The sequence below is a fragment of the Rhinoraja longicauda genome, chromosome 9 (genome assembly GCF_053455715.1).
Source record: "Rhinoraja longicauda isolate Sanriku21f chromosome 9, sRhiLon1.1, whole genome shotgun sequence".
NCBI lineage: Eukaryota > Metazoa > Chordata > Chondrichthyes > Rajiformes > Arhynchobatidae > Rhinoraja > Rhinoraja longicauda.
In genome coordinates this window covers 3,629,984-3,642,674 of record NC_135961.1, presented here as the reverse complement: position 1 = coordinate 3,642,674, position 12,691 = coordinate 3,629,984, and the positions used below count along the sequence as shown (strand labels likewise).

Here is a 12,691-nt window from a genome sequence, read left to right as displayed (position 1 = left end):
GTTTATATAGTTGTATTCAATCACAGTGTAATATTTTGTTCTGTTTAGCATTGCTTTGCCAGGGAAGGATCTTTGCATGTGCATTTCCAAGTTTGTAAAGATATTCCCTCCAAGTGGTTAAAATATAAAGGTTTTGTTAATACATGCCGGAGACTCTTCACTTATTCTAACCTTCAAAGACTCACGTATTTCTTTCCTACATAAGTCTTCAAATGATCACACAGAGAATACAAAACGTGTAACAAGGAACGGCAGATGCTGGTTTACACCGAAGATAGACACAAAATGCTGGAGTAACTCAGCGGGACAGGCAGAATCTCCGGAGAGAAGGAATGGATGACATTTGGGTCGAGGCCCTTCTTCAGACCGATCTGAAGAAGGGTCTTGACCTGAAACGTCACCCATTCCTTCTCTCCAGAGATACTGCCTGACCCGCTGAGTTATTCCAGCATTTTGTGTCTGTCTACACAGAGAATACAGTTGTTTATGCTGTTAGTTTATTTTTGTACATTCCTGTCGTAAATTCCAGTTTATTTTTGTACATTCCTGTCGTAAATTATTATCACGTTTTTCCATGATTTTTTTAAATTGTGCATTCTGCTCGCTTTGCTTGTATGCCTGGGTTAGAGAGTATTAGCATAAGGAGAAGTTGGACAAACATGGATTGTTTTCTCAGGGGTGTTAGAGGCTGAGGGGATGCCTGATTGAATATATCAAAGTTGATAAGCACTAAGAGGGTAGACAGTCAGAACATTTTCCCCCTGGGTGAAAATATCAAAGACAAGAGGGTATAACTATAAGATGAGAGGGGCAAAGTTTAAATGAGATGTGTAAAACAAATCTTTTACCCAGCGAGTGGTGTGATGCCTGGAACGCGCTGCCAGGGGTGATCACGGCACACTGGAGACAGACACAATAGTGGCATTCGGAGACATTTAGATAGGCACACAGACATGCAGGGGATGGAGGGATATGGATCACGTTCAGGCAGAGGAGATTAGTTTAACTCGTGTTTGGCATGGACATTGTGGGCTGTACCACTCCCTATGTTCTATGATTGTAGACTTGCATTAAGAAATGTTAATTCTGACATGGTGTTAAATACTTATGGCGGCACAGTGACGTAGCGGTAGAGTTGCTGCCTTACAGTGCCATAGACCCCAGTTCGACCCAGACTACGGGTGCCGTCTGTACGGAGTTTGTACATTCTCCCCGTGACCTGCCTGGGTTTTCTCCGGGTGCTCCGGTTTCCACCCACACTCCAAAGACGTACAGGTTTGTTGGTAAATTGGCTTTGTGTAAATGTAAAATTGTTCCTAGTGTGAGGGATAGTGTTAGTGTGCGGGGATCGCTGGTCGGTGTGGACTCTGTGGGCCGAAGGGCCTGTTTCTGAGCTGTATCTCCAAACCAAAGATAATAGAGTTAGACCACTCCATCAAAATCACCTGTACTGAAGTGTAATATGCAAAGGAGCTATTTTAGTAGGCAAAACCCGCCGTTCGTTATACCTCTCATAGTGTAATTAGTGTTTTGGGGGTACAGTATGTGTGATGATACCATTAAAATGCAGAATGTATCTCATCTCTCAATTCACAGATTTTTGCTATTTTTCTTTTAAAATGTTTCTGCAAGTTTCTGCCTACTAAAATGGCGCCAAGACATACTACGGTTTTTAGGGTCGAGTGGCCTATCTTGCTCTGCTCTATTACCTTTGCTCCAAACTAAGCTAAACGTGGGATGATGCAACTTTAGTTTTGCTAGCAGACTGGCTTCGGGTGTATTCTATTATATTTTTCAACAGCAATGTGTTTTATGACTTTCACAGCTGACTGGTGACATTCTGAAAGAAAGGGCAGGATGCTTTAGTTTTCTTTTACTCCTCTGGTCAGCTCCATTGTGCTTGCATTAAGACAGGCACTTAAGCATTTGTGGAGCTCTCCACGGTGAGGAAATACCAGCATTGTAACAAGGACCCTCATTAATGTGTGCAGATTGACCTTCATCTTTTGTGCTTGTATTCAACAACTGGTTGTCAAAAGTAAACACGATAAGACAAACTAGAGCACTTTGGAAGACTGAAAGAAGAGTGGCTAGGAGGGCATCTGGGTTAATGAGAATTGACGAGAAATGATGTGTTTCAAAGCTACCATTGCAGCCAGTAAAGGATGGTTCTATTTTGGTTGCTGCTCATTACTCACTCACGGAACATTCACTGTGTAAACCCCGTGGCAACAAAGCCTTTTTTTAAAATAATTTAACACCTTGAAGTTTCAAATGTCTTTTGGCTGCATATTGCTTACAACCAGAATGACAAGAATATAAAAGCACAAAATAGGCAACTTCAAGAGTGTCTGTATTCTCCCCTTCTCTGAACTAGCATGGAGTGATTTGATAGCAATAAAGCATTGCAAGTTAAATAATGATCAGATAGCCACAAAATGCTGGAATAAACGGGACAGGCAGCATCTCTGGATGCATTCCTTCTCTCCAGAGTTGCTGCCTCTCCCACTGTTCCTCCAGCATTTTGTGTTCACCTTTGATTTAAACCAGCATCTGCAGTTCCTTCCTACACAAATAATGATCAGCTTATTCACCTAAATTATGCTTATTCCTAAATTATGTACCATTTTGGTGACTGCCTTATCTATAAAGATGATTTACTTCTTTGATAATGCCACTTTGGAATGCCTTGGTCCACGAGTTGCTTCGATGAGTGCAAGTTGATTAAATTAAATCTTAAGCGTGCCGCACTGTAAATGAAAAGCTGGTGTATGGATAATTTTTGGAATGGTCTTTAAAGTAAGAGGGATGTGTTTAATAAGATCAGTTGTATAGGAAGGAACTGCAGATGCTGGTTTAAACTGAAGATTGACACAAAAAGATCTCTGGAGAAAAGAAATAGGTGACGTTTTGGGTCGAAACCCGATTATGTTTGGTAGTATTTGATGTTAATTTTTCTAAAACACTGCTTGTAGATTTCTCCAGCTTCAGGTTTGTTCATTCTTTAATACTGCAGCCATGAAATTGTAAAAGGTAACACAATACATCATTAATAGATAAGGTTCAAAAGCTAGAATTTTTTTAATTGTAGAATGCATATGCGATAAAAGTTGCGTGTTTTTAATGCCCAGGAAGGGCACTTTAAAATTAAAACTCCCAGACAAGGTGTGACTGATACACTGGTGAAACATAAACCTCATTATCTGGTAAACGCTTGAAGGTTAGAATTGGGGATAACATAATTGATTGGCCTTTTGCTATATTGAAGAGAAATAGGATCCAGAAAAAAATGTTTAACCCTTCTGTGAACCCTCAAGAATACTTGATTTAGATGATAATTTTGCTGGGGTAGGTTTTTGGAGTTAAACATAGCAGATTTTGCTCCTCTGAATTTGGTCTTGCATTGTTTTCATTTATCTTTTCAGTATCTTCTATAAATAACATACACACTGGTTTGCTCCTATAGTGATAACTTTAAACATCGTGAGGAAAAGTAATGTTTATGTTAGAAAATATGTTCATTTAATTTAAAGAGCTTTGTGACCCAAAGAATTTGGGTCGTTCAATATTTTTTGTAATTTGCTCTTCATTATTTGGTAGGCAACAGGGTTGGACTTTTGCAACCGAGGATTATTGTTAAACTAGACCAAGTGGACCCGTTGGGTCCAAACCTCTCCTGCATTGGTGCAGCACCCTCTCCTCCTCTCCTCCCCCCCTTCCTCCCTCTCCCTCCCCTCCCTCCCTCCCCTCCCTCTCCCTCCCTCCCTCCTCCCCCTCCTTCCCCCTCCCCTCCCCCTCCCTCCCTCCTCCCCCCCCTCCCCCCCTCCTCCCCCCCCTCTCCCCCTCCATCCCTCCCTCCATAGGAGATAGATTTAAACTTTAAAATATGAATAACTTTAAAATGTGCTGGCATCTAGCTCTCTCGATTAGAAAATGGTGTGTAGTTGAGGAAAACAATTTCCACCAAAAATTAGGTTAATATCTTGGGAAGGTTACATTTTCTAATATTTGAGTTGTAGGGATTTAATCACATTTGTTGTTTTCATGCTTCTAAAACATGAACTGAAAGTGTTTTCAAGAATTGGACTATAGTGTAGTATTCATTTTATTTCTATGTTAATAATAGCATATTTTAATCATATTAACACAGAGATACACACCTGCAGGTAGTGAATGTCATCAAGAATTATTAAAAGACAAAGTCGAGACAGAGGGCAGGCTTGGTGTTTGAACACCTACACTCGGTCCATCTAAACCTACATGATCTCCTGTTTGCGAAACACTTCAACTCCCCTCCCATTCCCATGCTGACCTTTCTGTCCTGGGCCTTCTCCACTGTCAGAGTGAGGCCCAACGCAAATTGGAGGAACAGCTCCTTATATTTTGCTTGGGCAGCTTACAACCCAGCGGTATGGGTTTTGACTTCTCTAACTTCAAGTAACCCTTGCTTTCCCTCTCTCTCCATCCCTCCCCCACCCTAGTTCTCCGACCAGTCCGACTGTCTTCCGAATTCCATTTTATCTTTGTATGCTTCGTTGTCACCTTCCCCTAGCTAACAATGATCTATTCTACATTTTCCTTGACTTTGTCCCCTTTGATGTCTTGTTTTCACAACTTAGCCTTCCATATTTGTGAATTTGTGGAATTTCTGCCACAAGGGCAGTGGAGGCCAAATCACTGGATGAATTTAAGAGTGAGTTAAATAGAGCTCTGGGGGCTAGTGGAATCAAGGGATATGGGAAAAGTTGGGCACAGGTTACTGATTGTGGATGATCAGCCATGAATGGTGGTGCTGGCTCGAAGGTATGAATGGCCTCCTCCTGCACCTATTTTCTATGTTTCTATATCTCTTTGTCACCCTCTCCCCTGACTCTCAGTCTGAAGAAGGATCTCAACCCGAAACCACCCATTCTTTTTCTCCAGAGATGCTGCCTGTCCCGCTCCCCCCCCCACTCCATCCCCCTCAACCTACCCTTATCCTCCCTCCATCCCCTTCCCTCCCCCCCCATCTCTCCACCCCCCTCCCTCCCTCCTTCTCTCCCCCTTCCCTCCCTAGGAGATAGATTTAAACTTTAAAATGGGAATAACTTTAAAAAAATAACACCAATTTCAATGAAACTTCTTCCATTAGCACCGTGAATAAGGTGGGCCTAAAATTGGTGCGCTATCGTGTACCTTATTGGCTGTAATTCAGGAACAAACAAACGAGAGTTTTAGTATATAGATGAATACAGTCGCAGAATAGAGGTGCAGGTTTAGCAGGCAGATTTCCAGTAAAACCCCAGGGAAACTGCAAGAATGTGAATCTCCCCTTGACTCCGCGAGATGCAAGCAAATGTCATGAACAATTAGGTCAAAATAAAGCTTTCAGTAAAATTAAATGCAAAATTATTTTTCTTTTGGTTTAGGCAATAAATGCCAAAACTAGAGTTTTAAACTGAAAGCTAAGTAAATAGACAAACCAGTTTTAAAACACTAGTTTAAAGGTATGAATGGCACATATGTGAGGAAATATTCTCAAACATTAGTTATTCCAGTGGAAAAAAACAAAAACTCCATGGTAGAAGGGATCGATCTTTGGCTGACCAAAGAGGTTACGTATTACATGAAAAGAAAAGGCTTATAATGTTGCGATAGTGTGCATTAAGCCGTAGTATTTCAGGAATTTTGATATTGGGAAAATAATGGACAATTTGAGTACATTGGCAGAGTTTTTATAGTATGTAAAACTAAAACAAGTAATAAAGGTAACTGTGGGTCCCTTACAAGTGAAGGTAAGACAGACTAATCAGAAATAAGGAAATGACCGAGGCTTTAAATAATTCTGTCTCTGTTTTCAGAGTAGAAGATACATAAGCATAGCCAGAAACTATGGTTCTGGTGAGTCAGGAAAAAGTAAATTTGACGGAGAAATTAATGGAACCAGAAAGTTGACAAATTCTCGCGAGCTAATTGCCATTGTTCTCAATGAAATACCTGCACCAACACCTCAGACTGATAGTTCAGAATTTTGTATATTCGAGTAGGCTCCCAGTTCCTGGATGGTTTCAGACTCGAGAATCGATCTATATACTAAAACTCTTGTTTGTTTGTTTGTTCCTGAACTACAGCCAAAACAGTACACGATAGCGTGACAATTTTAGGCCCACCTTACTCACCGTCGTCCCTTTGGTGCTAATGGAAGAGGTTTCATTGAAATCGGTGTTATATTTTTAAAGTTTAAATCTATCTCCTAGGGAGGGAGGGAGGGAGAGGGAGGGAGGGGGGTTGAGGGGGATGGTGGGGGAGAGGGGAAGGGGGGGAGGGGAGGGGGTGGAGGAGGGAGGGGAAAGAGGGGAGGGGGAGGGGGAAGAGGGGAGGGAAGGGGAGGGGGGGAAGGAGAGGGTGCTGCACGAATGCAGGAGAGGTTTGGGCACAACTATTTAAGAAAGGAAGAGGAGGGTAAAGGGAATTTCAGGATTATCAGTTTGGCATAAGGTATAAAGAAAATTCAGGAATCTTTTAATAAGGAGGTGTAACAACAAGCATAACAAATCATGATTGGACAGAATTACCCGATCTCTTAGGATTTTGTGGGGATATAACTGTCAGAACAATTAAATGGAAATGTGAAATAATTCACTGCTTAGTTCACAGTGTGGCTCATGAGAATTCACTGGCAAAAGACTGCCAATCTGAAAATGACCCATTTATTTCAACTGCACAAAACAAACTGCAGGAGGAAGTCAGCAGGTCAGGCAACATCTATGAAGGAAATCTTGGCACATAAATAATCAATAGCAGTACATTTGTCTGCATTGAAATTGGGTCTTTATGGACCCAATAGTTCAGATGGTCAGCACAGTGGTGCAGTGGCTGTAGCTGATACCCGAGTTTGATCCTGAGTGCTGGTGCTGCCTGAACGGAGTTTGTACATTCTTCCTGTGACCAAGTGGGTTTTCTCAGGGAAGCTCTGATTTCCTCCTACATTCCAAAGACGTGCGGGTTTGTAGGTGAAATTGGCTTCTGTAAATTGATCCTGTTATGTAGGATAGAACTATTGTGTGGTTGATCGTTGGTCGAGCGGACTCGGTGGGCCGAAGGACCTGTTTCCACGATGTCTCTGTAAGCTAACCTAAACGTTTATGGGTCGCATGCCACCATTTAGCAGACATAAAATGGAGATGAATTTCGTGAAGGCAGCCACATTTGAGAAGAATTCTCCATAGTTCCTCTGGGTTGATGTCACTTGGAGTACAAGAAAAAGTGTAAGAAAATAACTGCAGATGCTGGTACAAATCGAAGGTATTTATTCACAAAATTCTCCAACTTTAGATAGTTCCTCTGTCCCTCTCTTCCCCTCCCCCTTCCCAGATCTCCCTCTATCTTCCTGTCTCCACCTATATCCTTCCTTTGTCCCGCCCCCCTGACATCAGTCTGAAGAAGGGTCTCGACCCGAAACGTCGCCCATTCCTTCTCTCCCGAGATGCTGCCTGACCTGCTGAGTTACTCCAGCATTTTGTGAATAAATACGAGAAAAAGTGTGGTTTATAGAAATGGGTAAAACAAATTAATTTGCAGTCTGATGAGAATTACAACAGTATAAGTCATGATGAAAGTTTTTGAACCTTCAGTGCTTTATATAAAGCTCATACATGAGATCTGTCTGGGTGATTTCATCTCTCTCATCAAACTCTATTTTGGCTTTCCTTTGCTAGATGCCCTCACATTATAGTCAGCAGAGCATGAGTGGTTACTGTCAACAGGGCCAGCAACCGTACTACAATCAACAGCAGCAACAGCAGTCATCATACATGCAGCAGGCACAACAGAGGTACCCAGCCCAGCAGGTAGGTATATCTATTTAATTGATGCAATTAGATTCCAGAAAATCCAACAGCTTGGACGACACATTTTAACAGGAAAAAAAAACATGCGTTGTTTACTTTTGACCTACTGCTGGCAGCATTGATATCTAGACTGAATCTCAGACTAATTTGTCTAATTGAAAATGGTGTTTAAGTGCGTGATGGGTTATTTTTATAACAAGTCAGTCGTCCTTGGTTTATTTCTACTCTTAATACATTTCAAACCAGTTACATCTGATTCCCAGTTGTTTAAGTCACGGTGGCGCAGTGGTAGAGTTGCTGCCTTACAGCGAATGCAGCGCCGGAGACTCAGGTTCGATCCTGACTACGGGCGCCGTCTGTACGGAGTTTGTACGTTCTCCCCGTGACCTACATGGGTTTTCTCCGAGATCTTCGGTTTCCTCCCACACTCCAAAGACGTGCAGGTTTGTAGGTTAATTGACTGGGTAAATGTATAAATTGTCCCTAGTGTGTATAGGATAGTGTTAATGTGTGGGGATCGCTGGGCGGCGCGGACCCGGTGGGCCGAAGGGCCTGTTTCCGCGCTGTATCTCTAAAATCTAAGACTTTTTAATGGTGATCAATTTGTTTAATAGATGCACTTCATGTGATCCTAAACATTGAAGTCTACCAGCAAATGCAGTAGCCCCATCTGTCCCCTTGTTTGGCTAATTACTTACTTGTAAAGATGAAACAAAACTATACTTCAGACTTAAGAATGAGATGATTTCAGTGAAATCATATTTGACTCCTACTTTTCATTTGTGTCTGCCTTACTTTTCATTAGGCCAAGTAATAATGTTTGAGAATTGTTAGGCTGAATTTAAAGCTGATGTTCATTGCTTTATTATTTTCTTGAAAAAAATAATGTTATTTCTGATTTTGAGAGATAGTAGTTTTACATTTTTGTTTTTAGTTATACCCTTCATTTTTTCGAGAATATTTACTCCAACAGCTGTTTAGTTTTTTTTTTGTTTGTTACTTTTGATTATAATATAATGTACAGTAGAATTGGAATTAAAAAGCACCTCATCATGAATAGTGAACGCTTTAGCCATATATTGAAAGTCTGAGTTGGTGATGTTTCCCAAGAATTTAAATTTAACATTGATGAATTTTATGAGGAAGTGATTGTTCTGAATGTAGAAGCAAGGAACTGCATGATTTACAACGTAAAGACACAAAGTGCTAGAGTAACTCAGCAAGTCAGGCAGCATCTCTGGAGAACATGGATAGGTGACCTTTCTGGTCGGAAGCCTTCTTCAGACAGATCTGGTGGGGAGGGGAAAGCTGGAAGAGAGGAGGGGGCAGGACAAACCCAGGCATGACCTACTGAGTTACTCCAGCACCTTATGTGATTATGCTGACTTGTTGGATTGGTATGTGAGCAAATATATACAAAATAATAATTTTACAAATATCTTGTTCTCAAAGAAAGCTAGTTGGTATTTCTTGTTAAAGGTTGCAGTTTTTTATTTAACTATCTGTAAAAAGCAATTCGTGTAGGAAACTGCAGATGCTGGTTTAAATCGAAGGTAGACACAAAATGCTGGAGTAACTCAGCGGGTCAGGCAGCATCTCTGGAGAGAAGGAATGGGTGACGTTTCGGGTTGAGACCCTTCTTCAGTCTGAAGAAATGTCTCGACCCGAAACGTCACCCATTCCTTCTCTCCAGAGATGCTGCCTGACCTGCTGAGTCACTCCAGCATTTTGTGTCTACCTGTAAAAAGCATTTAAGGGAATTACATTCATCAACACTTCCAGTATAATAGGAAAGATGAAACGGAGAAGACTACTCATGATCTTTGCAATTTATGAGTTCGATTCACTTCTGTGCAGTGTTTTGTAATTTATGTTGTGAAGTATTGTTAGTTTCACTGGACATAAAAGGTGAGGCTATAACTTAACATCTCAGCTGCTGGAGTGTATCTTGGTGAAAAATATGCCCATAATATTGTTGTCTGCTGCCACTTATGGCAAGTATATTTGGAAACGATTACCAGCAGAAATATGCTCAAAGCCAAATGGTAGGTGGAAACGATTTAAATTTGTTCTCAAAGCCTCCTTGGAAAAATTGCAAAGTTGTAACTGAATCTTGGGAATCCCTGTCTCATGACCACATAAAAGTAGAGAAGGAGTGTTTGGAATGAAGCAAAAAGTGTGGAAGGAGGACTCTCTTTCAAGCTACCCACCTCCCTGCACATCAGGCACCTCCTGCCCTGTCTGGAGAAGAGCGTACTCTTCCTACATTTGTCTCAAGAGAACCCAGAGAAGTGGAGTGGAAGTGAATCATCGATCTTGTGAGCTATCTGGAAAGAAAGTGACAGCCCATTTCGGTTTTGAGCCTAAAACATTCCGTTCAAAGGTTAGAAAGATTGGACGTGGATGGATGTATGATATTTTTCAATTGCGGTGATTCAGGGGGTTATTTTACCATAAGTTTGTCTGTAAACCTCCTATGATTTTAATCAGCCCTCTGCTACTTATGATTACTCCTAAACTTGTGGTGGAAGAGCAACATACTGGGTTTACTTTGGTACTGTGGATCTTTTGCAGCCTTTTTTTAGTAGAAGGCTTGGGTTTACTCAGACAGAAAAAGGTCATGATTACAGAGTATCTTTTTTCAGAATGTCTCATTGGTAAACAACTTTCAGTGAGAAGGAAATAATTTCTAGCAAATTTTATTTAGATTATTTTGTGAAATATGATTGAAGCATCCAGTTTGAAAATAAATTTCCAGTGACTTTATTAAATAATTACATTGTCAATGTAATTAAGAAGGTACTGGGAGACACTCAGTTGACATTTTTAAACGGCGGCGAAAAACATTTATTTTTAATCAAGCTTTTAATCGATTTTACTTCCTTTGTCCTTGTACACTTTCAATTTAACATTTTATATTTTTATATAAATCTGTGCTTTGTATGCTATTAACTGCCTGAGTGAGCCCTGACTGTTTTAAATTGTATCTTTGTTTAGACATGTGTTTGTTTTTGTGGAAAGCACTTTGGGCTGCATTCAATTGCATGAAAAGTGCTATATAAATAAAGTTATTATTATTATTATTATTACATTTTTAGATTTTAGAGATACAGTGCGGAAACAGGCCCTTCGGCCCACCGGGTCCGCGCCGCCCTGCGATCCCCGCACATTAACACTATCCTACACACACGAGGGACAATTTTTACATTTACCCAGTCAATTAACCCACAAACCTGTACGTCTTTGGAGTGTGGGAGGAAACCGAAGATCTCGGAGAAAACCCGCGCAGGTCACGGGGAGAACGTACAAACTCCGTACAGATGGCGCCCATAGTCAGGATCGAACCTGAGTTTCCGGCGTTGCATTCGCTGTAAGGCAGCAACTCTACCGCCGCGCCACCGTGCCGCACGGTGAAGGTGAAGAAGTTGCTACTGTGCTGTTCCAGGAAGCTACAATGAAAGATTAGTGATGTCTCAAATAATTACCTAGTATTTGACTTGGAGGTGGTGATTTTCATGTGTTGCTTAGTCAGTGTATTCCAGATGACGGAGATTGTTTTTGGGAAATGTGGTCAAAGAAGCACCTTGAATAGTAAGTAGAAAACCAAGACTAGGAGTTAAAGGCAGTTACACGTGCTAGTTAAAGTTAGCAGGTAGAATAACATTTGGAATTAATGTTTGGAACTTGCTGTTCATCATTACATAATGATGGGCGCTGGATTGGAAGCATTAAGGGGCATCAAAATTTACAGGTGACGCCATATTGGCGAGTATGTTTAATTATGAAGAACGTGATGTGCGAAGTGCTGAATATTGATAAGAAGACCATGAGGTCTCTAGAAAATAAAGTTTGAAGTGGAGACAAGAAGGAATACAAGATTACACCAATCACCAAAAGTGGGGACATAGTTTAATGAGAAAGCAGAATTTTCAGTTTAAAAAAAAAAGATGGCAATAGAATTTTGATTAGATTATTTTGAAGTAACAGATAAAATCCTGAGTAGGAAAAAAACTGCAGATGCTGGTTTAAATCGAAGGTAGACGCATGCTGCTGGAGTAACTCAGCGGGTCAGGCAGCATCTCGGGAGAGAAGGAATGGGTGACGTTTCGGGTCGAGGCCCTTCTTCAGATTGATCATCAGTCTGAAGAAGGGCCTCAAAGCGAAACGTCACCCATTCCTTCTCTCCCGAGATGCTGCCTGACCCGCTGAGTTACTCCAGCATTTTGTGTCTAAATCCTGAGGTCTATATTTTAGAAGGGGTGTAGAGATATTTGTTGGAGTGCGAGCAAAATAAGAAGTGGATGTTTTTTACTAGATTAACAAGGGCAAGGATTTAAGGTGAGCAGAAAAAAGATTTCAAGGGGATCTGAAGGGCAACATTTTCACTCAGTAGGTGTTGGGTATATGGAACGAGCTGCGAGAGAAAGTGGTTGAGGCGGGTACAATTACAACATTTAAAAGCCATTTTAACAGGTACATGGATAATAATGGTTTCGATGGATAAGGACCAAATGCATTCAAATGGGTCTAGCTCAGGGCACGGTGGCGCAGCGGTAGAGTTGCTGCCTTACAGCAAATGCAGCGCCAGAGACTCAGGTTCGATCCTGACTACGGGCACCGCCTGTACGGAGTTTGTACGTTCTCCCCGTGACCTGCGTGGGTTTTCTCCGAGATCTTCAGTTTTCTCCCACACTCCAAAGACGCACAGGTTTGTAGGAACAAAAATTGTCCCTAGTGTGTATAGGGTAGTGTTAATGTGCGGGGATCGCTGGGCGGCGCGGACTCGGTGGGCCGAAGGGCCTGTTTCCACGCTGTATATCTAAATCTAAAAAATAAGATTAATCTCTTACAAGAATTTTTAA

The 12,691-nt window shown here is 41.3% G+C and overlaps 1 protein-coding gene across 4 annotated transcripts in view; it reads left to right on the top strand.

Moving 5' to 3' along the window:
- Positions 1-12,691, top strand: part of arid1b (AT-rich interactive domain 1B) — a 462,315-nt gene that overhangs the window by 100,343 nt on the left and 349,281 nt on the right. For 3 of the 4 annotated variants that reach the window (XM_078404705.1, XM_078404702.1, XM_078404701.1), the window contains exon 3: positions 7,698-7,829. The exons of the other annotated variant lie outside the window; for it this stretch is intronic. In XM_078404705.1, the coding sequence (XP_078260831.1) occupies positions 7,698-7,829 (132 nt within the window). The remainder of the gene's footprint in view (positions 1-7,697; positions 7,830-12,691) is intronic. 4 annotated transcript variants of the gene reach the window in all.